The sequence below is a fragment of the Oncorhynchus mykiss genome, chromosome 10, assembly GCF_057628025.1.
Source record: "Oncorhynchus mykiss isolate SJ-2025 chromosome 10, ASM5762802v1, whole genome shotgun sequence".
Lineage (NCBI taxonomy): Eukaryota > Metazoa > Chordata > Actinopteri > Salmoniformes > Salmonidae > Oncorhynchus > Oncorhynchus mykiss.
Genome location: NC_143031.1, coordinates 49,373,791 through 49,399,224, shown reverse-complemented (window position 1 = coordinate 49,399,224; position 25,434 = coordinate 49,373,791). Strand labels below are relative to the sequence as shown.

General features: G+C 44.6%; 1 protein-coding gene across 5 annotated transcripts in view; it reads right to left on the bottom strand.

Annotated features, from left to right (window-relative positions):
• LOC110534177 (calcium/calmodulin-dependent protein kinase type II subunit alpha) overlaps positions 1-25,434 on the bottom strand; it is a 70,641-nt gene that overhangs the window by 15,391 nt on the left and 29,816 nt on the right. For 2 of the 5 annotated variants that reach the window (XM_036933294.2, XM_090186990.1), the window contains exons 4-15: positions 24,721-24,775; positions 21,220-21,285; positions 20,163-20,235; positions 17,953-18,055; positions 12,115-12,198; positions 9,113-9,207; positions 8,235-8,357; positions 7,978-8,061; positions 7,264-7,306; positions 4,699-4,736; positions 3,392-3,424; positions 2,769-2,817 (exon numbers count right to left, since the gene is read on the bottom strand). In XM_036933294.2, coding sequence (XP_036789189.1) covers positions 2,769-2,817; positions 3,392-3,424; positions 4,699-4,736; positions 7,264-7,306; positions 7,978-8,061; positions 8,235-8,357; positions 9,113-9,207; positions 12,115-12,198; positions 17,953-18,055; positions 20,163-20,235; positions 21,220-21,285; positions 24,721-24,775 — 846 coding nt within the window. The remainder of the gene's footprint in view (positions 1-2,768; positions 2,818-3,391; positions 3,425-4,698; positions 4,737-7,263; positions 7,307-7,977; positions 8,062-8,234; positions 8,358-9,112; positions 9,208-12,114; positions 12,199-17,952; positions 18,056-20,162; positions 20,236-21,219; positions 21,286-24,720; positions 24,776-25,434) is intronic. The other 3 variants (XM_036933295.2, XM_090186991.1, XR_016483773.1) reach the window with 2 other exon arrangements.

The window sequence follows — 25,434 nt, the reverse complement described above, 5'->3', positions numbered from 1 at the left end:
TCAAGTGGAACGACATTTATTGGATATTTCAAACTTTTTTAACAAATCAAAAACTGAAAAATTGGGCGTGCAAAATTATTCAGCCCCCTTAAGTTAATACTTTGTAGCGCCACCTTTTGCTGCGATTACAGCTGTAAGTCGCTTGGGGTATGTCTCTATCAGTTTTGCACATCGAGAGACTGACATTTTTTCCCATTCCTCCTTGCAAAACAGCTCGAGCTCAGTGAGGTTGGATGGAGAGCATTTGTGAACAGCAGTTTTCAGTTCTTTCCACAGATTCTCGATTGGATTCAGGTCTGGACTTTGACTTGGCCATTCTAACACCTGGATATGTTTATTTTTGAACCATTCCATTGTAGATTTTGCTTTATGTTTTGGATCATTGTCTTGTTGGAAGACAAATCTCCGTCCCAGTCTCAGGTCTTTTGCAGACTCCATCAGGTTTTCTTTCAGAATGGTCCTGTATTTGGCTCCATCCATCTTCCCATCAATTTTAACCATCTTCCCTGTCCCTGCTGAAGAAAAGCAGGCCCAAACCATGATGCTGCCACAACCATGTTTGACAGTGGGGATGGTGTGTTCAGAGTGATGAGCTGTGTTGCTTTTAAGCCAAACATAACGTTTTGCATTGTTGCCAAAAAGTTCAATTTTGGTTTCATCTGACCAGAGCGCCTTCTTCCACATGTTTGGTGTGTCTCCCAGGTGGCTTGTGGCAAACTTTAAACAACACTTTATATGGATATCTTTAAGAAATGGCTTTCTTCTTGCCACTCTTCCATAAAGGCCAGATTTGTGCAATATACGACTGATTGTTGTCCTATGGACAGAGTCTCCCACCTCAGCTGTAGATCTCTGCAGTTCATCCAGAGTGATCATGGATCATGCATCTCTGATCAGTCTTCTCCTTGTATGAGCTGAAAGTTTAGAGGGACGGCCAGGTATTGGTAGATTTGCAGTGGTCTGATACTCCTTCCATTTCACTATTATCGCTTGCACAGTGCTCCTTGGGATGTTTAAAGCTTGGGAAATCTTTTTGTATCCAAATCCGGCTTTAAACTTCTTCACAAGAGTATCTCGGACCTGCCTGGTGTGTTCCTTGTTCTTCATGATGCTCTCTGCGCTTTTAACGGACCTCTGAGACTATCACAGTGCAGGTGCATTTATACGGAGACTTGATTACACACAGGTGGATTGTATTTATCATCATTAGTCATTTAGGTCAACATTGGATCATTCAGAGATCCTCACTGAACTTCTGGAGAGAGTTTGCTGCACTGAAAGTAAAGGGGCTGAATAATTTTGCACGCCCAATTTTTCAGTTTTTGATTTGTTAAAAAAGTTTGAAATATCCAAATAGATGTCGTTCCACTTCATGATTGTGTCCCACTTGTTGTTGATTCTTCACAAAAAAATACAGTTTTATATCTTTATGTTTGAAGCCTGAAATGTGGCAAAAGGTCGCAAAGTTCAAGGGGGCCGAATACTTTCGCAAGGCACTGTATGTGGTCATTTCAATTGATTGGACATGATTTGGAAAGGCACACACCTGTCTATATAAGGTCCCACATTTGACAGTGCATGTCAGAGCAAAAATCAAGCCATGAGGTCGAAGGAATTGTCCGTAGAGCTCTAAGACATGATTGCATTGAGGCACATATCTGGGGACGGGCACATGACAGCTCGCTTGGAGTTTGCCAAAAGGCACCTAAAGAAACAAGATTCTCTGGTCTGATGAAACCAAAATTGAACTCTTTGGACTGAATGCCAAGTGTCATGCCTGGAGGAAACCTGGCACCATCTCCACGGCATTGTGGTGGCAGTATTATGCTGTGGGGATGTTTTTCAGTTGCAGGAACTGGGACACTAGTCAGTATCGAGGGAAAGATGAATGGAGCGAAGTACAGAGAGATCCTTGATGAAAACATGCTCCAGAGCGCTCAGACTGGGGTGAAGGTTCACCATCCAACAGGACAACGACCCTAAGCACACAGCCAAGACAAAGGAGGAGTGGCTTTGAGACAAGTCTCTGAGTAGCCCAGCCAGAGCCCAGACTTGAACACGGTCGAGCATCACTTGAGACCTGAAAATAGCTGTGCAGCAACCAATCTGACAGAGCCTGAGAGGATCTGCAGAGAAGAATGGGGGAAACTCCTCAAACACAGGTGTGCCAAGCTTGTAGCGTCAAACCCAAGGAGACTCGAGGCTGTAATCGCTGCCGAAGGTGCTTCAACAAAGTACTGAGCATTGGGTCTGAATAGTTATATAAATGTGAAAATCTAAAAACATTATGGTGTATTGTGTGTAGATTGATAAGGGGGAAACAAACAATTTAATCAATTCTGGAATAAAGGCTGTATTGTAACAAAATGTGGAAACAGTCAAGGGGTTTGAATTCTTTCCAAATGCACTGTAAGTGGACTGTAACTGTAGTAAGAGTGAACCTATTCATAGCTGTGTTGTGCGGGTGTTAGGGTTATTTATAGCATTATTGAATGTCACTTTCTGAGCCAGAGAAAGCCATATCTCAACAGCTGTGTGTGTGTGTGTGTGTGTGTGTGTGTGTGTGTGTGTGTGTGTGTGTGTGTGTGTGTGTGTGTGAGTGAGTGCGTGCGTGTGAGTAACATACAGTACATGATGCGCATAGGGTGTCTTATCGGTTTAGCGGAGATACTGTATATTCCTCCTGAAAGCTGTCACCCTGTCCTATTAACACGTATAGACTGCAGGTGGTGAGACTGGGAGAGGTGAGAGGAAAGGGATAGCCTTACCTCTGGTGTCTTCATCCTCAATAGTGGTGTTGGTGCTTTCTGAGGATTCCTAGAAACAACACACAGACAGGTTCAGAGATTCACACTCAATTACAGCAGGTGTTATTCTCTCCACACGAGGGTGAGTGGAAGATCCGAGTCAAGACACACACACACCACACACCTCAGACAGACAGCCGGCCTCCTGCCTGTCTGCACCTTTCAGAGAGAGAGAGAACAGGCTATTTGGTTAATCAGAGGTCTGGGTGGTAAGAGGAGTAGGGTGGGATATGGAAGGGAGGAACAGGAGGGAGGTAAAAACCTAGAGAAGGAGAGATAGGTTACCCAACGATGACCCCCCCCCCCCCCCCCCCCCCACACACACACACACACAAGAGCATATAAAAAAGCAGCGGGATTAGGCAACGTTAGAGATGGGATGTTCACACACAAAAAAACCAAAAAGAAAGTCCAGCTCCATTTTGAATGACAGCTTTATTTGCTTGTTCTTTGGTTCGTTTGGATTTTTTTGAACGCTATTATCACTTTCCCTGTTAGGCGGAAAGCCGAGCGCGGCAGAGACGCGCTGTCAAGAGGATGGGGGGGTGGGGGGGTGGGGGGGGGGGGGGGGGGATCACACTCACCATCAGCTGGACGCTGGAACTGGACTTCCTTTTCTGGAAGAGAAACGAGAAGAGGTTAGACAGGAACACGCAGGATGAGATGGAGACGGAAGCCAGGGAGCAACAGAGGGAGGAGAGGGAGACCTCCATGCTGCAGAGGGAGGACGTGTGTGTGTGTGTGTGGGTGGGTTTGAGGCTGACGGTGTTGGTGTGTGTTTGGGGTTCGTATTGCCACGGTGCCCTTGTCCTCTCCCCCCGGACACCTCTCGGAGCCGTCTGGTTGGCAGGCCATGCGGCGGCGTGTCATTTAGGAAACCTCCGGGCCAGGCAGGGCTGTGGTCAGGGAGGAATGCCTTTGACAAGGCAGAGGTGGCAGGGCTGAGTGGCAAGCAGCATGCCTCACTTATCCCAGTATCAGACACCCTGGACTGGACTGGCTGGGGATTACCACAGGTGGAGCATATCCCTTGATACATGTATATAGTATCTCACACACACTAACTCACAAAACAGACTCATAATACTGGAACAGACGAACGACATCAATAAACAGACAGACTCTCTCTCCTTTTGGCTCTCAAACTGAAAAGATGTCCAAGCGCTAATCTCATTAGCTACCTATCTAACTGACAATATGCTGAACATTGGATGGTGTTGCAGCAAAGCTTGTTGTCGAACAGAGTTGATATGACTCTTCTGTTCTCCTGTGTGCTACTGCATATGTTGGTAGGGGAATTCGTCCACCGGTTAGGAAAAAACAGGAAAGGTGTGTGTTTACAACTTTGGACTTATGTCAAGGAAGATGACTGAACTTGGACTGCTTCTCCGCCAGCTGTCTCTGTGCATCTGAACGGTGTGACATGAGGGCAAAACTAAACATAACACCTCTCCACTCCACCGCCCAGTCTCACACCAAGGCATGGGGCAGAGACAATAGACTGTGTACAGGGGGCAAACAAACAGGGAAGCGGGGGCTATTAGCAGCTCCAGTTCTGTACACTGGAGGAGATCAGGGCTTTGGGTGGGGCCAGCATGTTCAGAGAGAATGGAGCAAACAGTCAAACTCCCATAATCCAATATTGTACTTAGATCTGTGTTCAGACGTTTTCAAAGAGCATGTCGGATTATTCCATTTCGCAAGTGAAGCTTTTGACGTGAAAAGCACCTTTCACCTTTCACAACATGTTGAATAACGGCCAGATTTTGAAATGATAATGGTCTATCGACAGCGCGTGTTATGTACACTAAACGGCTAGCCTCCAAAAGCCCTCCTCCAGGTCAGGTTTATTCCACGGTGAGAAGAGATCCCTGTGGAGCTGGAGCCCTACCTTCACACCATCCGTCTTCTTGTTGGCCTTGTTACCTCCTGCGCGGGACACAAAGAGAAACAGGGACAGGGCGATCAAAAAGGGCACGAAAGCCCAGAAGAGGAGGGCGAAGGGCATGGCCAACACTCAGTCGAACGCAAAAAAAAGAGTTAGAAGAAAATGGAGTAAATCAGATCCAGGTGTCTCTGGGAAATCAAATTTGATATTTTCTTCAAATCCAAGCCCTCTTCCTGCTCTCCACTGATCATAAACTCGGATGAGACAGTGATATTGCCGGAAGAGTCAGTAGTAGCATCCGAACCCAACGGGTTGTTGAATATTCTCTCAGGTCAATCAACTGGTCAAATAAGAGTTTTTAGGGAAATAAAGCACATTAAAAGCAGAAATAGAAAAACACAAATTTCAAATGGTTTACTCTGTAGGGTAACACCAGAGGTTCTGGTGAACCAGACTGGGCTCTGCTACAGAGGCTGGCTGTGTGGGTGAGAGGGATCCGTGATATAGGAGCACTTGAGATAGGGAGATACCATGGGCACATTCCAGCCCCACTCCCTCACTCTCTAGAGTTTGGCTACGATCCATACAGTACATCACGTCCTGTTATTCCTAGTGCTCTGGTCCAGTTTGTTGCCCGCTCACTCCAGCTATCCTCTTCCCTTCCTCTCCTCCTCGTCTCGAAGCTGGAATCCTTTATTTGATGTCCTCTCTATGAGAACTGAGCCAGGGTGTTTCCCCCACTTTATTTTCATCAACATGGCTACTAATTTTAGCCCTGGAGTGGGCCAGGGCTGTGTGGAGCATGGCCTCTCGTCTGGCCTCTCGTCAGCTGGGGCGTAGCCTGATCCCCGCCTCGCAGCCCCCTAGCTCCCTGGCACTGTGACCCCAAATCTCTCCTGCTGCTGAGGACTGTGAGGGGTTGTGGCTGTACGCCGATGGGATTTCCCCCTGGTCTGCAGTGGAATGGCTCTGGTAACCCCAAGCACTGACCTGAGGTCCGCTTTCTCTACCCTAATCCAAATCGCACTATTTACCATCTTAAAAGCAAATCTGGCCTTGGACCAGCGTTTACACAGCACTTCCGACCCACCCCAAGCATAATAGGAGAAGTTAATAGACTAGAAAAAAAGGCTATTAAAAGCTTAAAGGGGAGATTTGGCTACAGCGACATTATCATTATTGTAAATAGGCATGAAGTGGTAATCTTGCCTTATACAGTATCTGTGGACTGTAGTTCTCGACGGCTATCTGGAGGGTAAAGATAGACCGGGGGAAAAAGGAAAGATGAATGGTAGTGGTTAGAGGTGCTGAGATGGTTTTAAATCCACAAGGCCTCTAGGGTCAACGCTGTGGGGGCTTGGCTTTCAGACAGAATTCCCTGGCAGGTGGGAGATATAGGGTGGGGGTCTATTCCTGACTGGTATGAGAATGCGTGCCCATTTAAAGATGTCCCCTCACTGCTATTAATTTCCCCTGCTGTCCCCTTCAGGTCCACTTCTTTAATATAAGAATGGTTATATGGAGCTATGAGGGGAGATAAACTCTGCTGGATGGAGATTGATAGAGATGTGTAAACTGTGAGATTGGAAGGGGATCCCTCCATCTCTGCTTTGATTTTTTTTCTTCTCCAAAACAATGTTCAACTGTGACTCGTTCATCAAGCCGTCCCTTCCTTGTAAACAAGAGGAGTATAATAAATGAGAGGATTTTGACAGAACATTGCAGATTACAGCAACATAGGGATGGTAAATAGCCACATTATGTTCCACTAGTTCAGCGGCGGATTCTATGGCATAGAACCATCTGAGTGAAGTCATGGAGGGATTGAGGATCCAATAGCAGATGGCTCAGCCACAGTATGTGGGCTGGGATGACAACAACACATGCACCTTTGTCAATCAACAATCTACATTGTGATAACAACTAGCCTTTTAGTTAACAGATGGCCAGCCTCTTTCAGCCTCCCTGCTATCACTAAAGCTATTGCTTGACGGATTAAAACACAAAATGTCCTTGAAAGATTTTAGTCTCTGGAGAAAATAATATGCCCTACAATGTGTCCGTTTTGAACAGAAATCACAGACGTCGTTCCAATGAATGGGACAGTGAATGTGTTGGTATATCCGGACCAAAGTGTCTGACAGGGGAGTGTCAACTGGAATGGGGAAGTGTCCTGATGCATGACCAGTGAGTTCCACAGGCTGTCATCATCTCCACCCTGTTCCATGGGCTTGGAGTCCCGTCCCCCCCCCCCCCCCCCCCCCCCAGTCTAGGAGCAGCCATCTGAGACCATGTCACTCCTCTAGGATAGTGACCTCCCTAGGGACCCTGTTAAGCTGTCCTCTAGTCTGTAGCTCCATTGGTAGAGCATGGCGCTTGCAATGCCAGGGCAGTGGGTTTGATTCCCGGGACCACCCGTACGTTTAAAAATATATTTTTTTTTAGAAAAGGAAGCATGCATGACTGTATGTTGCTTTTGGATAAAAGTGTCAGCTTAATGGCTGATTATTAAGCCCACTCATGAATGGAGAGGAGGACCGTTCGACAGGGCACCTCTATATGACTTACCGGAGAAGTTTCGGGTCGCCAACATGGTGGTGAGAATGGCACCCTTTGAACAAAGAGAGATGGATCGTTACATAAGATGAAAGAACAAAGGGATTCATGAAAAATGAGAGTTTATACTCTACCGTGTTCTTGGCTAGAATATAGCATTAACAGCTTGAGTAGGATGCTCACATGTATTATCAACAGCTTGGATTGCTGCTTACTGTCAATGTGATGACCTAGAGTACTTCAACATTTTCTGTCTTAACAGCACCAAATGAAATGTGCATGGGCAATCTCTATTCAAAAAGTAGTTGGTGTCACTGCATGAATATCACAATTTGTTAGTTTTAAGGTGTAGGTCGTTCCGATTTCTTAAGTGGAAGCTGAATGCATTACAATTCAATGGATCTGCCTGAAAGGGGTTGCGTAAGAGGGCAAACACAAAAGCCGTATGTACAAAACCAAATGCATTAGATAGCTTCCACGTGAGACAAATCAAACAAAGAGACGTCCTCACATCTTGAACCATGGACTCGTCTAATGAAAGACATTTTGCCTCAATAGATCGCGCCATGAAGGCCATTTTTCCTTGATCACATTTCCATCCTCATTCAAACCGCCCTATTGGGTTCAAACCCCCTCACGGATATTTCTGGGCAATACAGAGATGACCATGTTATGTTCCAGTATCATATCGACACTTCATTTTGCTCCCCGGGAGCTCTGCAATACCTTCAGCTTTCTTCTGGCGTTGAACTTTTTCAGGCATTCCACCGTCTCCTGTCTGTGCATGCAGGAGGCCACAGTGGAGCGGTGCTGTAGAGAGAAGAGAAGAGGAGAGGAGAGGAGAGGAGAGGAGAGGAGAGGAGAGGAGAGGAGAGGAGAGAGAGAAGGAGAAACAAAAGTCATGCCCGGTTCGATACAGGGCGAATCGTACCGCACCTCGTGGCCATCGTGAGAATGTGTGGACGTGCTCGCTCTGCACTCACTGAGATCCACGGGTGCTTGAGGACCTCAGAGGCTGTGATGCGCTTGGCAGGGTTGATCGTCAACATCTTGTTAATGAGATCCTTCGCCTCTGGAGTAACAGTGTCCCACTCAGGCGAGGGGAACTGCAGTACATGTAAGAGGAGACATATCACAGAGCTGATGGCCTTTACATATAAATAAATCGTGGGAATATAAAGCTGGTGATGATATTCGAATGAGCGAAAATCCCTTTCCCAAACGATTCTCCAAAGTCTGTAGTCAGAGTAGAGAAATAAGAAAGTGTAGAGTGTGCCATGTAAGCCACAGTAAACGGGTTGTGATGACAATAACACACGCACCTTTGTCAATCAGCAATCTACATTGTGATAACAACTAGCCTTGTAGCTAACAGATGGCCAGCCTCTTTCAGCCTCCCTGCTATCACTAAAGCTATTGCTTGACGGATTAAAAGACAAAATGTCCTTGAAAAATTTTAGCCTCCGGAGAAAATAATATGTCCTGCAATGTGTCCGTTTTGGACAGAAATCACAGACGTCGTTCCAATGAATGGGACAGTGACTGTATTTGTGTGTACTAGTATACAATACAAACAATTTCCCGAAGTCTGTAGGCAGAGTAGCGGAACAAGAAAGGGAGGAGCGTGCCATGGGATACCATGACTGTAATTGACGAAGAAAAAAACATGCAGATCTTTTTTCCCTCCCAGCAGAATGCCACAATTATACTAGGCACCGAATTGAAGATGATTCATCTACTTGGAAACTAGTGCGTTACACAATCCTGAAGAGACACTGCATTTCAACTGTCCCCCAGCAGCCGTGAGCAACAAAGTAATATCGTATTGTTAAGAACAGGAGCTAGGAGGGATGTGACTCACATCGTAGGCCCCAGCCTTGATCTGCTGGTACAGTCTGTGCTGGTCCTCATCCCAGAACGGAGGGTAGCCCACCAGCAAGATGTACAGGATCACACCTGTACAGACAATATACATCACTACACAATAGGAGACTGTCCATCACTCCAGTTACTCAAGAATGAACTAACATATAGCACATACATCTATCTACCTTTGGTGAAAAGAAAAGGTGCTGTAGAAATCAATACATCTGAACCTTGATCACTCACATATGTATGTGCAGTGTGTGTGTGTGTGCGTGTGTGTGTGTGTGTGTGTGTGTGTGTGTGTGTGTGTGTGTGTGTGTGTGTGTGTGTGTGCTCGCGTGTGTGTGTTTACATTAATATCTCTATGTTTGTTGAAAAGAAAAGGTGCTGCAGAAGTAGTGTACCCTGTGTGTACAGTGGGGTCCATAATTATTGGCAACCTTGATAAAGATGAGCAAAGAAGGGTCTAAGATCTCTCCCAATCTGTTCTCCAATCTCATGACAATTTAGAAAAAGGCTCAGTGTGTTAGCCTTGCAAGGTGAGGTATTGAACGGTATTGAATGCAAGGGTGCCAATCATTTTGACCACTATCTTTTAGATTTTGCGAGAAAAAGAAAAAGAAATCTGAGAAATTGTATTAGTATAAAATAATATAGTTTTGCATACAAAATGGTTAGTTGTATAATTATACGTTTTTCACCTATTTATTAAGGGTGCCAATAATTTTGGACCTGACTGTATGTCTTCCATACACCCCTCCTCTGTCCCTCATTCTCTTCTACTCCCTCATTCCCACACTGTCGCCCCCCTTAGCCATCAACCTTACGTATCCTGTGACTTCCTCTCACTCCCCCAAAGCCTGGCCATGAACCCATTGGCCATGAACCCATTGGCCATGAACCCATTGGCCATGAACCCATTGGCCATGAACCCATTGGCCATGAACCCATTGGCCATGAAGCCCACATGCATCTCAAGGTCAATATCAAAAGGCAGAGAAATACAGCTATGCATAGCGATGGGCCTTCTCCTTTAAAAAAAAAAAATCTAACCACAAGGTTAAACTGCTCATTCTAGATTATGTCGGACAACAACCTCTCCCTCAACGTCAGCAAGACAAAGATCTGATCGTGGGACTACAGGAAACGGAGGGCCGAGCAAGCTCCCTTCCTCATCTACAGCGCTGTAGTGGAGCGGGGCGAGAGCTTCCCATTCCTCGGTGTCCACATCACTAAGGAATTAACATGGTCCATTAATTAACATGCATGACAATGCTTTTTCCCCCTCAGGAAGCTGAAAAGATTTGGCATGAAAAGACCCTCAAAAAGGTTCTACAGCTGCACCATTGAGAGCATCTTGACTGGCTGCATCACCGCTCGGTATGGCAACTCCTTGGCGCTCAAAAGGGTAGTTCTTTCGGCCCAGCACATCACTGAGGCCGAGCTCCCTGCCATCCAGGGTGGTGTCAAAGGAAGCAGCTACAAATTGTCAATGACTCCAGGACACCCAAGTCACAAACTGTTCTCTCTGCTACCGCATGGCAAGCGGTAGCAGTGTACCAAGTCTGGAACCAACAGCACCCTGAACAGCTTCAACGCCCAAGCCATAAGACTACTAAATAGTTAACCAAATGGCCACCCAAACTATATGCATTGACCCACTTTGCAATAACTATTTTGACTCATCACATACACTGCTGCCACTGCTTATTACTTATCCTGTTGTCAGGTCACTTTACCCCTACCTATATGTACAGTACAGTACATAGCTAGCTCAATTACCTAGTACCCCTGCTCATCGACTCGGTACCGGTACCTCGTGTATATAGCCAATTTACCATTACTCATTGTGTATTTATTCCTTGTGTTGTAATATTTTCTATATTTTTCTCTCTGCATTGCTTGGAAGGGCCTGTCAGCTAGCATTTCACTGTTCGTCTACACCACAGGAGGCTGCTGAAGGGAGGACTGCTCATACTAATGTCAGGAACGGTGCAACTGGAATGGCATCAAACACCTGAAAATAGTATTTTTGATGTATTTGATACATTCCATTGATTCCGCTCCAGCCATTACCACAAGCCCGTCCTCCCCGATTACTGTGCCACCAACCTCCTGTGGTCGACACCTGCTGTTGAGGAAGCATGTGACAAATGCGCAATGTGAAAAGTTCCTGTACCACTACATATTGTCAAAGTTTATATCATGTTTACATATGATTCATATGATATTGATTATATACACGTACTACGTTCTGGGTAAAAGTTGTTCACACATCGGGTATAATTTCGATCGTCTATCTAAATATAAAATAACGGATAAATAAATCAATAAAAAAATTGACCAGAGGAGGGCCAATTGAAGTATGAGTTCTGCCACCTTGTTGACACAGAGGCCCTGTGTTACAGTATGTACATAGACATACACTCTTAGGAAAAAAAGGTGCTATCTAGAACCAAAAAGGGTTCTTCGGCTGTTCCAGGTAGAACCCTTTTTGGTTCTATGTAGAACCTTTTTGGGTTCCATGTAGCACCCTTTCCACAGAGGGTTCTACGTGGAACCCAAAAGAGTTCTACCTGGAACCAAAACGGGTTCTACCTGGAACTGAAAAGGGTTCTACCTGGAACTTAAAAGTACCCTTTTGAAACCCTAAGAGTGTAGAGAGAGCTCAGATCAGATCAATGCGCGGCTGCCTTCTCTCCTCTGCTCTGACAGAGAACTCATCTCTGCACCTTGGGATGAAACCAACAGGCCCCCATAAATAAACTGGTGCACTAAATCATAGTTTTTTTGGTCAACATAACTCTAGTAGGTTAGAATCTGAAGCAATCCCCAGTCTGGCCAACTGAGACAACATAAAGACAAAGTTGTATAAGTGAGGAAACTCATCACATCAGGTGTGAAGTCTATGTCATGCTTTCTGTAGGGAGAAGCAACTCAGACGTAGACAAAAACAAACAAGGAAAGAGGTGGATATCTGAAAGCCGCCCTGCTTACCACAAGCCCACAGGTCCACAGCTTTGCCATATGGGTCCTTCCTCAGGACCTCAGGAGAAAGGTAGCCAGGTGTCCCTGCAAAGCCTGCATCACATCCAGACAGAGGCAAATGGTCACAGATAACACAGCTCTGTTGAAATCAAATGCTAGGCAACAAGCAATGGGAAATAATGTTGAGGTGCTTTTTCCCATTGAAGATTAAGTTTATGAATTGCCTGGATGGGCTGTGAGACAGAGGATTGATAAACCGCAGGCAGTAATCGTGGATTATCTTGAATAACATCTAGGATCCAAACGGACCATTTTATAAAGCTCCAGAAGGGATACTCTCAGTGAAAGTCCAAGAACAGGGTGATAAAGTAGCTGAAAATGACAATCTAAATACTGGTATCGTAATGCTATGCAATACATATATGTTTCGATCAAAGGCACATGTTGTTTTATGTGTGAAGTGACGCTAACCATATCAATCCATTATATACTGTAATACAGTGCAGTAAAGTGATGAGCGATGACCATCTTCAAATTCTTGAATGCATAGAATACTTCAACCTTGGTCACAATACAACAAAGAAAAGACAGAAATCTTCCTTGAGAACTCTGTAGAAAATACACTTAGTATTCTGTCACAAACCAAGAACAGAGCACAGTGTTAGAGAGACCTGCTCTGATTATTATCTTCCCCCGGAATGTTAACGAGAGAGTAATTAACTTAACATCATCCACAGGTTCCTGGGGCCGCCTGCCTCACATTTCTCTCAATTGGGCTTCATCTGTGGTATGCAGTCCATATCCTTCTTACCTACCTCAACCAGACGGGTGTCTAACGTTCTACAGTAAGTCTGGACGTTAAACTCTTTATGAGGGGTGACGAGACCGTTATTTCACTCTCATTTTAAGGGTTCATGTCATCTTCTCATGTTCCAGCCTTGTTTTGTCCCAAACGTGTCCCAGCAGATCCACTAATAATCATGTGAAATGATTATCACTGACAGTTAACAAGGTTGCTTGCTACTTGGATAGATTATGGATTACTGTATATATCAATCATCAAAACAGTGAAGAAGAATACATTCCTCCATTTATTCTCCAGACCCATGGAATCAGCCTGGGGTTTGACACACCGTGAACAAAGGAAAGGTTGAAATATCGAGACTCATTTCCATGACTGTGTAATGTGTATATAATAACTATATCAGGGTTGGGTAAGTTACTTTTTAAACTTAATCAGTTGCAGTTACTAGTCAGCTGTCCAAAATTGTAATCAGTAACATTACTTTTGGATTACTTTCAGTTAATCGGATTACTTTCAGTTACTTTCCCCTCAAGAGGCATTAAAAGACAAAGGATCCAAAGGAGCCATTATAGGCATTTGTTGTATCATCATAGTGGTCTCTGACTTGTTTTTTCCATCCTGAATTGAATGTCATTGAGAAAACAGAAAGGTTTCATAACGTATTTTTTTTTTGCAAAAGTAATCCAATGAGTAATTATTTCGTTTTTTCAAAAGTATCTGTAATCAGATTACAATACGTTAGTAACGTAACGGATTACAGTTCAACTAAGTTTTTAATCAAATGACATGTAACTGATTACATGTCATCACCTAATCCCCAACCCTGATTATAATGAAGCAGCAGAGCTGGATCTGACAGCTCCACCAGCAGTTCTTAGAAAATATAAAAATATATATCAACCAGCCAGGCATCCCCCAGAGGTTTTAGAAAATCATCCTGATCGAAGAGATGTACATCTTTAAAAATGAATTGTGGGTATTGGATAAGTGTCCTCTGGTTCATTAAAAATGAACTGAAAACTAAAAGACATTCCTAGTTCCTAGTTTTAAAACATTTATGGGTCATTCAACCAAAGGAATTCCTTTTGAAATGTTAAAAGGCTGTTAAATTCAGTGAAGTGCCCTTTAATATAGACCAAAAAGGGATTTCGATCAATCAGATTTTTAATGTGAACAAAATACTTGCTAAAGTACAAAAATTCTGCATTTTCTGCATCCGTGCACCCTCTGTGGCTTAACCCTGAAGTTTGTAAAGATCTACTTATATTGTTGCTTTTCCAAAGTCATTTCTGAAGACTGTTATTTCCTTAATGTGATGAGTGACAACGCAAACTGAACTCTCGTTGTAATATGGTCAAACCTTTCCTTTAGAAATTATTTTTTCAAAAGAAACATTGAACATATAATAGTCAAAACATTGTGTAAAAGCAGGTGGAGCTGGTTCTACTCTTTTCTGGCGGTAAACTGAGTTGTTTGATCATAACACTTCACAAAACGGTTACCCATAGATATACAGGCTCAAAATGTTTTAAAAATGTCATATTTAAAAATGTTTTTAAAAAAAGCTTGCATTCAATTGCTCCTCCCTGTTGCACACAACAACCTTCCATTTCCCCTGTCACAAAGGGATTCATGTCTGATTTAGTAAAGATGCACTATGCAGAAATAGCTCCACCATTTCCTGGTTGCTAAAATTCTAATAGTTCACATAATTTCAGTTTCTGTGGCAAAACAAGCAAGTGTAGTGTAGAGAATCTTTGTACCATCTAAACCGCTGTGAAATATATTTTCCGTAACCAAAAATATAGTGTTTTCAGCTGTTTGAAGCTGGTGTACAAAACCAAAAGTAAAAGAGGCAAAAACAAAACTTAAGAACAGGAAGCATAGAAACAGCGCACATAGAACATATCTACCGCTTCTTAGACTTGCTTCAATGAGAATGACAGATGTGAATTTGGTTGGGTCACCCAAAAAGTTACATATTTTAGTTCTAAGATGAAATGGTCAACCCTGTTACGTTCAACCCTTATACCTTATTTGGCACTTAATAGGCACTTACTATAGTCATTGTTTTATTTAACCTCTTGAGATGGGAAGCCATGTTTTTTATTAAGTTGAACATGATGATAGAAATGTAATACACCAATTGTTTAATCATTTAAATATGTACTGGCTTAAAACCCGCGCGCCTATGCCTTGCATTGGCTTTGTTTACAAACCGTAAGCTCAAGCAGAACACACTACCAAAAATACTGGTAACCTTTCATGTGTGGCGTGACTGTCGGCTAGCAAGCTACTTGCTAGCATGCCGGCAAAAGCACATTGTATTGTTACTGGAAATCAGTGTAAATTTAACGCTACACTATTTTCTAAAGAATGAAGACATACGACAGCAGTGGCAACCTTTCATTTCGGGTGGACAGGCCGAACAGAAAATCAAGATCAGGTCATGTGTGTGCAGTCCACATTTCGGGCGAAGTTGCTCTGTCAATTGGGGAGAACATTCGATGGGTCTCGCCAGGAAGCTAATCTTGAAGACGCATGCTGTACCGTCCTTGACAGTGGATCTTTGCAAGCGGTGAACATAATGTAAGTATCATCGTTTGATCATTTCTTTTGTCAACGGGGTGGTGCAGGATTATAATGATACATTTTGCCTGTGCTACATACGGCTATATCGGTCGCTAATACAGGACTAGTAAAGGCCCAGTCCATCAACACTTTTGTGATTTTTTTTCTTCTTTTTTGATTTTTCAGGGGATGCTACAGCACTCCTCTACTTGGATGATCTCCTGAAAAAGGCAAACTATCGGCATATGTCAAATCTCCCATTCCTCCTAACATTTGTTTTGAAAATGCTTTTGCTCAGCAACTCACTGCCTTCCTGAAAACAGTCTGGTTTTAGACCCCATCATACTACTGAGACCACACTCGTGAAGGTGTGTGAAAAAAATGTATCATATTTCTCCTCTGGCTTCCTGTTTAAGGCTAGGGCTGATTTCATGGTTTATCTGCTAACCTACAAAAGCGTTGCATGGACTTGCTCCTACCTATCTCTCCTATTTGGTCCTGCCGTACATATCTACACGTACACGACGGTCACAAGACGCAGGCCTGCTTATTCCTACAGTAGAATTTCTAAGCAAACCGCTGCAGGTAGGGCTTTCTCCTTTAGAGCAACAATTTTATGGAATGGTCTGCCGACCCAATAGAGAGACACAGACTCGGTCTCAACCTTTAAGTCTTTACTGAAGAATCATCCCTTCATCAGGTCCTATGATTGAGTGTCGTCTGGCCCAGGGGTGCGAAGGTGAACGGCAAGGCACTGGAGTGACAAACCCACCCTTGCTGTCTTTGCCTGGCTTGCGCCCCTCTCTTCACTGCGATTCTCTGCCTCTGACCCTATTACGGGAGCTGTCACTGGCTTGCTAGCGCTCTCCCATGCCGTCCCTAGGAGGCATGCATCACGTCTAGCCAGGCTTTTATTCCCCCGTTATACTCGACTTGAGTGGGTTGAGTCACTGAAGTTATCTTCCTGTCCGGTCTTGCGTCTTCTCAGGCTCTTGTGGTGGGGGAGATCTTCATGGGCTATACTCCGCCTTGTGTCAGGGTAGTAAGTTGGTGGTCTGTTCTCATCCCTATGCTTTGACAAAGTGGGTGGGGTTATATCCTGCCTGATTGGCCCTGCCCAGGGGTATCGTCGGATGGGGCCACAGTGTCCCCCGATCCACCCTGTCTCAGTCCTCAGTGTCAATGCTGCAATAGTTTATGTGCCGGGGGGCTAGGGTCAGACTGTCCTATCTGGTGCATTTCTCCTGTCTGATCTGGTGTCCTGTGTGATCTTAAGTACGCTCCCTCTAATTTTCCCATCTCTCTCTCTCTCCCCTCCCGGAAGACTTGGACCATGCCTCAGGACTACCTGGCTGTCCCCGTCCCTAGTCCACCTGGTCGTGCAGCAAATTTTGTGACCGCCACAGCCCTAGTCATGCTGCTGATCCAGTTTCTGCTGTTCTGCCTGCGGCTATGGAACCCGGAACCTGTTCACCGGACGTTCTGCTCCGTGTGTCTTTGAACACAGCACAGTCCCGTGGGGCAGGCTGAAGAAACTTCTGAAAGAGAGGCACTGTGAGAAATGACTGAGGACATCCTCAAGCAGGCACAGAAAACCACAGCATTGGAACAGCAGAGAGACTTCCATCCTGGTTAAGAGAGAGCTCCTATCCCAGGGGCTCATTGGCTGGATTAAAAATCATAGATTTTCTGTGACCGTCATTTCTTTAAAAGGCACTATCTTGCTCACAATTTGCGATGAATGAGTGTGTTTTTGCAGAAATAACAAAAATAAAAAAATAAGTCGGGGGTGCTTTTTTCCATTTTGAGCACCTGCCTCTGGAAAGGTCTGTGCACGGCCCTGTTTTGGACCTAAGGGCACCAATCACAAGGCAGCACCAGTCAGTCAGTTAGGTTAGTTAGAGCAGAGTGATGAAAAATGAGCTGTACCTAACCTATTCCAACAAGACGGTTTTACACAGTAGGCCTCACTACTAACGAGTCTGGATGACGCTGTGGTGACATTTCTACTCCTGGATGATAATTCATAAATAAAACAAGCAGCAAACAGCCCGTCTTCTGTTTCCCCTGTTGTAGTCATGGTGCTGCGGAAGTCATTTTTTCTTCCTTGATGGTGTTTTTTTTCATGATATGTCCGTTTGTTTTTAGTGGTTGCTATTTCTCCAGAGTAGCTGTTTTTTTTTTTGTAAATTGAAGATGTTCGAGGCAAAGAGTTGTTTTGATTGGATTCCACGGGAGTCATTTCATTATCTATTTCCCTCTGAAGATTGCGACTGGAATTCTTTGTGCTCAGAAAACCCATTCTTCTTCTTTGATGACTCTATGTGACCCCCTATGCAGTTTCCCTGCTGATTATACATCTTAAATCTTGCATAAGTAGACCTGCTTTATTAGCCATTCCTTATTTGCATTTCAGTTTATAATTTTTTTTGTGCGTGTAATTACGACTAATGTCAGCCATAAGCCATTACCGAACCAGGCTTGTTGTTCCCCCTCAACCTCGATGGCCAGGCCGAAGTCTGCCAGCTTCACTGCAGCACCCTTGGACTTGGAGGCAAGCAGAAGGTTCTCAGGCTGGGTACAAAGAGAGAATAGCCAATCAGTCAGTGAGAAGAGACAAGAGACCTGAGCACAAGCAGGAATAGGGTGACAGACAGACATGATTCTGGGCCTGATTGAATAGTGTTTAGTTTCTTTTGTGGTTGCGGCATTGCAGAGCTCTGATAAATCCAGCCTCCCACACAGGTGGAGGAATGACACCCCCCCCCCCCCCCCCACTCTGCTACTGCTATGAGATGTTATCTACCCCCTGATACATACAGACATACACCACACACGCGCACACACACCCAAACACACACAGAAATCCATTTTATCATTCCATCTTCCCTCGGGGGCAGGAGGAGGGTATCTCTTTGTACGGGAATTTGTTAGTGTGTTTATAACAGAGTGAGTGCTGAAGCAGTCTGTAAGAAAGATTTTAAAAAATGAACCTTTGAAAGATTGAGCAAGAAGGCTGCGTTTACACAGGCAGCCCAATTGTGATCTTTCTTTCACTAATTGGTCTTCAGATCAGCTCTGAAAAAGATCTGATTCCAAAAGATCTGATGTGATTGGTCAAAAGACCAATTAGTTGAAAGAAGATCCGAATTGGGCTGCCTGTGTAAACGCAGCCAAATGCACCTTTGAAAGGGTGTGAGGTTATGATAGCGACACTTGGACACGTGTGATTATAAATGGGAACCCATCCTGTGCTTTATCTGTCCTTCATTGACACAACAACAAAGCAGATTCTGTAGCACACACAACGCTGTCCGATATGATGGAGATGGTGTGAGGGTTTGTTGCCGCTTCTCATGTAAATTAGAAACCCCATTCCTTTATGGGTCCCTCGAGCTGACATTGAGATATGAAGTGCACGTGCTGTACATGACAAGTTGACAACAGAACAATGGATTGACGGTTGTTGCACTGTAATGAATGCCTATTCTACAATCGTCAAACTGTGTGCAGAGGACATGACTTAGCAGCATGTCCCCTGAATGTTTTGTAAGGGCTGTTGATATTCTGTTCACATACGTCTGCTTCTCCTCTTGCTTACTGCCGAATTCCTCTGTCTGTCATGTCAATGTGTTGTGTGAAGGAAGTTGATGGTCGCCATCAGGTCAGCAGTAACATCCAGACAGAATCAAACGGAGTGGATAGGAAGAGGGTGTGCCCTCAGAGTCACACAACCCCGGTCATGACTTTGAGTTGCAGTCGCCATCTCAGGTGATTGTGGCCTGCAAGCTAAATCCGTTTTAATGGGACACGATGGTGAGAAAATAAGTGTGTATACTGATTGACCGCTACAGCACGTGGTAGTATCAAATTCGGTTTTAACGAATGATTTTCTTGGTCTACAAATCAGTACGGCGCTAAGTCGTCATGAGAAAATAGCAGAGCAGTTTAAGAATGCAGTTGATACTGTAGAGAGTTATGACACACAGGAGGACGAAGCCATGAGGCGAGGCAGGTCAGGGGGTCTTTAGTAACACCTGACTCACTGTGGGGACCAGAGGAGGTGACAGGTGGATTCCCTAACCAACCACCCATCAAGTCCCAGCTCCACCTGAACTGCCCTGCTATCACATTGTGGTGCTGAATGTCCCCAAGAAAATGTCCCTGAACTGAATAAAATATGACTTGAGGACTGCAGAGGTATTGACAAAGTTAATGATTGTCCCATATGCTGCTGACTCAACCGTATGTTTTATGACTAGTTATCCCTCCTCCTCCTCCTCCACCTCCTCCTCTTCTTCCCGTCAGACCTCTTTGTGAGAACAGCGTGGGGGGGTGTGTGATGGCTGGAAACAGATTTGCTAACATCCCATCTCATCCCCACGCTCCCTCTCCACTGTAACCACAGTGCAATTCTGTCCCATTTCACAGAGGTGGTCCTCACAGAACCATTCAGCAGGAACACAAAGGTTCTAATCGCAGCCCAAATGGTCTGTTGTCTAAAGCCTGAGCACACATTGACTACATGGATGTGTCCTTAAAGGGTTTAATCGGCAGTTGGCTACATCCATGTAGCAACTGCAACAATGTCATCAAAGTGAGTGTATTGCAGTGGATAAACAGTCGGGGACTGTGCCGAATATCGTCTGTGTCTTTTAATTGATTCCTTATTAAATCTTACCTTGAGGTCTCTGTGAACGACTCCCATCTGATGACAATGAAGCACTGCCTCCAGAATCTGCTGAATACAATGGCTATGAAACGAGAGAGAGAGAAAACAGAACGACTGAGTGGGCTGGGAGTTCGGCGGCATTAAATTGAGTGCTCTTGAAAATGGGCTTTGCTTCAGCATTAATCCACACATCATTTTGGGGGGAGGTAGGTCTCTGCACCTACAAAGACACACCGAGGCGTTAGATTTGGCCATTCATTTTCCTAAAGCTGTCGATCAACACAGTAGTATGGGCCAAAATCTGTCTGATGAATTTCTTCATGTTGGGCTGGTTGTCAGTGGGAGGCTAATTAGCCACTACACTCAGCTGTCAATCAAGCAGTGGATTAGTGAGATCCCGGTCCGCAGAGAGAGAGAGACTGATACACTACGCCCGGAGCGAAACGTGTACATTGATTGGAGGTCACTCCTACACCTCCACAGCCATCTGTTTCCATTTGATTCTATTCATTCATTTGTTTTGTAGCCCTGTCGCTCTGTCACTGCAAATCAATGGCCCAGTCAGTTGCTTTCACTGGCTAGGTGAAGTGGGGAAATGCTCTATCCGTGAAGGGGCTTATGCAGGTAAAGCTGTTCAATCCAAATGAACACTCCAATAATTAAAGGGGAAAAAAGAAAGGCCTCTGACTGACTACATCACAAAAAAGGGTTGTATAGCCTGGGATTGTATAGCCTTTAGACAATATATGTCAGGGTTCTATATCTATGCCTTTAGGTCCTCTCTAATCTCTCTGGATTTGGGAGTGCGGTGACCTCTGTATAATCCACCTAATTGAATACATTTTACGGCTCAAATTATTACGTTGAAATGTCTACATTGCTATTCTCACGTGTCTGTGTTTTGATGTATGCTGTGTGCGTCTGTGCTTGGGTATATGCGGTGGGTGGCAGGTAGCCACCCGAAAGGTCCCTGGTTTGAATCCCTGATCCGGCTAGGTGAAAAATCTGGCTGTTCCTTTGAGCAAGGCACTTAACCCTAGTCGCTCTGTGAGGTGGTTTGACTGACCTGGCGTCGGCCTCGCTGTAGTACTCTCGAGCCACAATGTCTTCAAAGAGCTCCCCGCCTGTCACTCTGAGGAAGAGAGGATTGTGAGGCCGCCGGTTTCAAGGATGCAGGTGGACTGGAGCATGGAGCCAATGTGAGAGAAATATACCCTTCCCTGTACCCTTCATATCGGCCACTGAGACATGTTGACATGGAACCTCAATGGTACATTTCTGATGCGAGAAAAGGCAATTCATTGACAAAACTCAAGCCGTTGCCTCTCTGTTGCAAAGTATAGACTATGAGAGTATGAATCCTTTAAAATATGCATTCTCAGGGCTTAGGGCAACACATACCAGTGTGTAATGTATTGCAATGAGTGCAAGGGCGTGGGTGCTGACATTTCAAAGATCAAAGCAGCCTTCAGTGTGGGAAAGTGTGGGAAAATTGCCTTGTCAATTTGTCAGTATGATGAAGTCCATGCTCCCATTTAATAGGTGGGTGTGAGGCCATCCATCTATCAGACAGGCTCCACTAAAAGAGTGGATTCCAGAGCAGAGGACCTTGCCTGTCTTGCTGCTGCATGGGAGAAATGTTGCACTTGGGAGCTGGTTCCTGTGGTGTTGGTGAGTCAGATAAAGTACATTCGGAAAGTATTCGTTACAGCCTTGATCTAAAATAGATTTTTTTTTAAATGTTTCTCATCGGTCTACATACATAGATATTTTTTTTGCAAATGTATGAAACAAAAAAACCTGACATTTCACATTTACATAAGTATTCAGACCTTTTACTCAGTACTTTGGTGCAGCACCTTTGGCAGCGATTACAGCGTCGAGGCTTCTTCAGTATGAGGCTACAAGCTTGGCACACCTGTATTTGGGGAGTTTCTCCCATTCTTCCCTGCAGATCCTCTCAAGCTCTGTCAGATTGGATGGGGAGCATCGCTGCTATATTCAGGTCTCTCCAGAGATGTTTGATACGGTTCAAGTCCGGGCTCCGGCTGGCCCACTCAAGGACATTCAGAGACTTGCCTCAACGCCACTCCTGCGTTGCCTTGGCTGTGTGCCTAGGGTCTTTGTCCTGTTGGAAGATGAACCTTCGCCCAAGTCTGAGGTCCTGAGCGATCTGGAGCAGGTTTTCATCACGAATATCTCTGTACTTTGCTCTGTTCATCTGTCCCTAGATCCTGACTTGTCTCCCAGTCTCTGCCACTGTAAAACATCCTGACAGCATGATGCTGCCACCACCATGCTTCACCGTAGGGATGGTGCCAGGTTTCTTCCAGACATGACGCTTGGCATTCAGGCCAAAGAGTTCAATCTTGGTTTCATCAGACCAGATAATCTTGTTTGTCATGATCTGAGAGTCGTTTAGGTGCCTTTTGGCAAACTCCAAGAGGGCTGTCATGTGCATTTTACTGAGGAGTGGCTTCCACTGTCCACTCTACCATAAAGGCCTGATTGGTGGAGTGCTGAGCAGATGGTGGTCCTTCTGGAAGTTTCTCCCATCTCCACAGAGGAACTCTGGAGCTCTGTCAGAGTGACCATCGGGTTCTTGGTCACCTCTCTGACCAAGGCCCTTCTCCCCCGATTGTTCAGTTTGGCTGGGAGGCCATCTATAGGAAGAGTCTTGGTGGTTCCAAACTTCTTCGATGTAAGTATCGATTTAGGCCACTTTGTTCTTGCGAACCTTCAATGCTGCAGAAATGTTTTGGTACTCTTCCCCAGATCTGTGCCTCGACACAATCCTGTCTCGGCGCTCATAGGACAGTTCCTTCGACCTCATGGCTCGGTTTTAGCTCTGACATGCTCTATCAAATGTGGGACAGGTGTGTGCCATTCCAAATCATGTCCAATCAATTGAATTGACCACAGGTAGACTCCAATCAGGTTGTAGAAGCATCTCAAGGATGATCAATGGAAACAGGATGCACCTGAGCTCAATTTCGAGTCTCATAGCAAAGGATCTGAATACTTATGTAAATAAGGCATTTACATAAAAACCTGTTTTCGCTTTGTCATTATGGGGCATTGAGTTTTAGATTGATGAGGAAACATTTTTATTTAATCCATTTTAGAATAAGGCTGCAATGTAACAAAATGTGGAAAAAGTGAATACTGACTACTTTCTGAATGCACTGTATTTGTGGGCCTATTTTATGAACCTGCTAGTACAAAGTGATTGGGCTCTGACAAAGCAGTTTGCTCCAAAATGTGTCAGCTTTAAAGACTATCCAAGGTAATTTAGTTTGTATTGTCCTAGTCTCTCATTTGTGTCCTTTTGAAACTTTCACTATGTATCTGTGGCGGATCTCACAGAACTAAAGGCTCAATTCAGCCATTTTTATGTCCGTATCAAATCATTTCTGGGTAACACTTAAGTATTTCACTGTGGTCAAATGGTCAAAAAGAAACCAAAATAGCTTCTTAGCAAGACCAATTTCTCAAGCAAGAATTTTGCTAGGACTGTCTGGGAGTGGACGGAGTCGGGAGGGGGAAACTGAAAACTAGCTGTTATTGGCAGAGAGGTTTGGAACTCTTTCTTATTGGTCTATTAACAAATTCACAGCATGGTGATGCCACCAGGCAGACCAAAACTCCATCCCACCACGACAGGCTGAAATTCAAACAGCTCTTACACTAAAAAGGGCATTATCATCATTTTCACAATTTCACAGTATTATTCCAACCTCATAGTGTGGAAATATATATAAAACACAGGGGGGCTGCACTGGGCCTTATAGCAAACGATAGGGCACAATAAGCAAAGAGAACATATTGTATGGAGTTGTGCTCATGCGACTGCTCCTTGACAATACCCAGCTGTTTCAAACCAGTTAAGAATACCTTGCATTGTCATCAACATCGTCTCATGCAACACTTTGTCCTGCTGCTCACTTTCTCACACTTACAAAGCTGTTTTTCATTCAGAGACATTAACAGGGAAGAGGCAGGTAAACGAAGACACCTCATAACAGATTCAAGAAGAGTTCTCGAAGTTACAATGGCGTAAGACTTTACCAATGCTACAAAGTCCAGTTTATGTAATGAAAAGCATTCAACGCCTCCAGGGGACTGTAATTACTGTTTTGCAGACTGAAATCAACAGTTCTTTGAGAGGCGTTGAAAGGTATTACATCATTTGAGTGTTTAAAATGCTTATAATATTGACTTTTATAGAACTATTACAGTGCACTCAAACGGAGTACACTCAACACTACGTAGCTTTTTAGCCATAATTAGCAGTTCGATCCAAACCACAGCCTGCACTGTATAGCTTACAAAGGAGCTATTTGAATTCAGGACCTCTACTTGCATTAATGGTAGATAGTGATTCACTGTGGTTCCGTCTTATACGGGCTGCTCTGATAAGTGTGTGCAGGAGACACATCAAGACTCACATCAAGCTACCACCCAAACTAGAAAAAACGCTGCGTCGTTCGTCTCAATCATCCCCACTGTGTGCGTGAGAGCAGACGGAATGACGCAGTCGATAAATTCACAGCAGTGCATTACTCACAGGTCAAAGATCAGGTAGTGATGCCCCTCCTCTGAGATGCTGTCATGGAGACGCACTGGACGGAGAAAAGAGAGAAAATAAGTAAACCTATGCAGAAATTGAAAGCGCAAATATTTCACACATAGAATGCATAGTCAATAACCTTCAAACGTCTAAATCACACATCTCAATCACCCAGTCCACTGCACATGTCAAATCGGTGTCTTACATTCCCCAAAATACACTATATGGCCAAAAGTATGTTGGCACCCCTTCAAATTTGTGGATTCTGCTATTTCAGCAATACCCATTGCTGACAGGTGTATAAAATCTAGCACACAGCAATGCAAGTAGAATGGCAGTAGAATGGCCTTACTGAAGAGCTCAGTGACTTTCAATGTGGCACCGTCATAGGATGCCACCTTTCCAACAAGTCAGTTCGTCAAAGTTCTGCCCTGCTAGAACTGGCCCGGTCAACTCTAAGTGCTGCTATTGTTAAGTGGAAACATCTAGGAGCAACAACGGCTCAGCCGCAAAGTGGTAGGCCATACAAGCTCACAGAATAGGAACGCCGAGTGCTGAAGCGCGTAGCGCATAAAAATCGTATGTCCTCGGGTTGCTTTACTCACCGAGTTCCAAACGGCCACCGGAAGCAACGTCAGCACAATAACTGTTCGTCTGGAGTTTCATGAAATGGGTTTCCATGTCCAAGCAGCCAGACACAAGCCAAAGAGC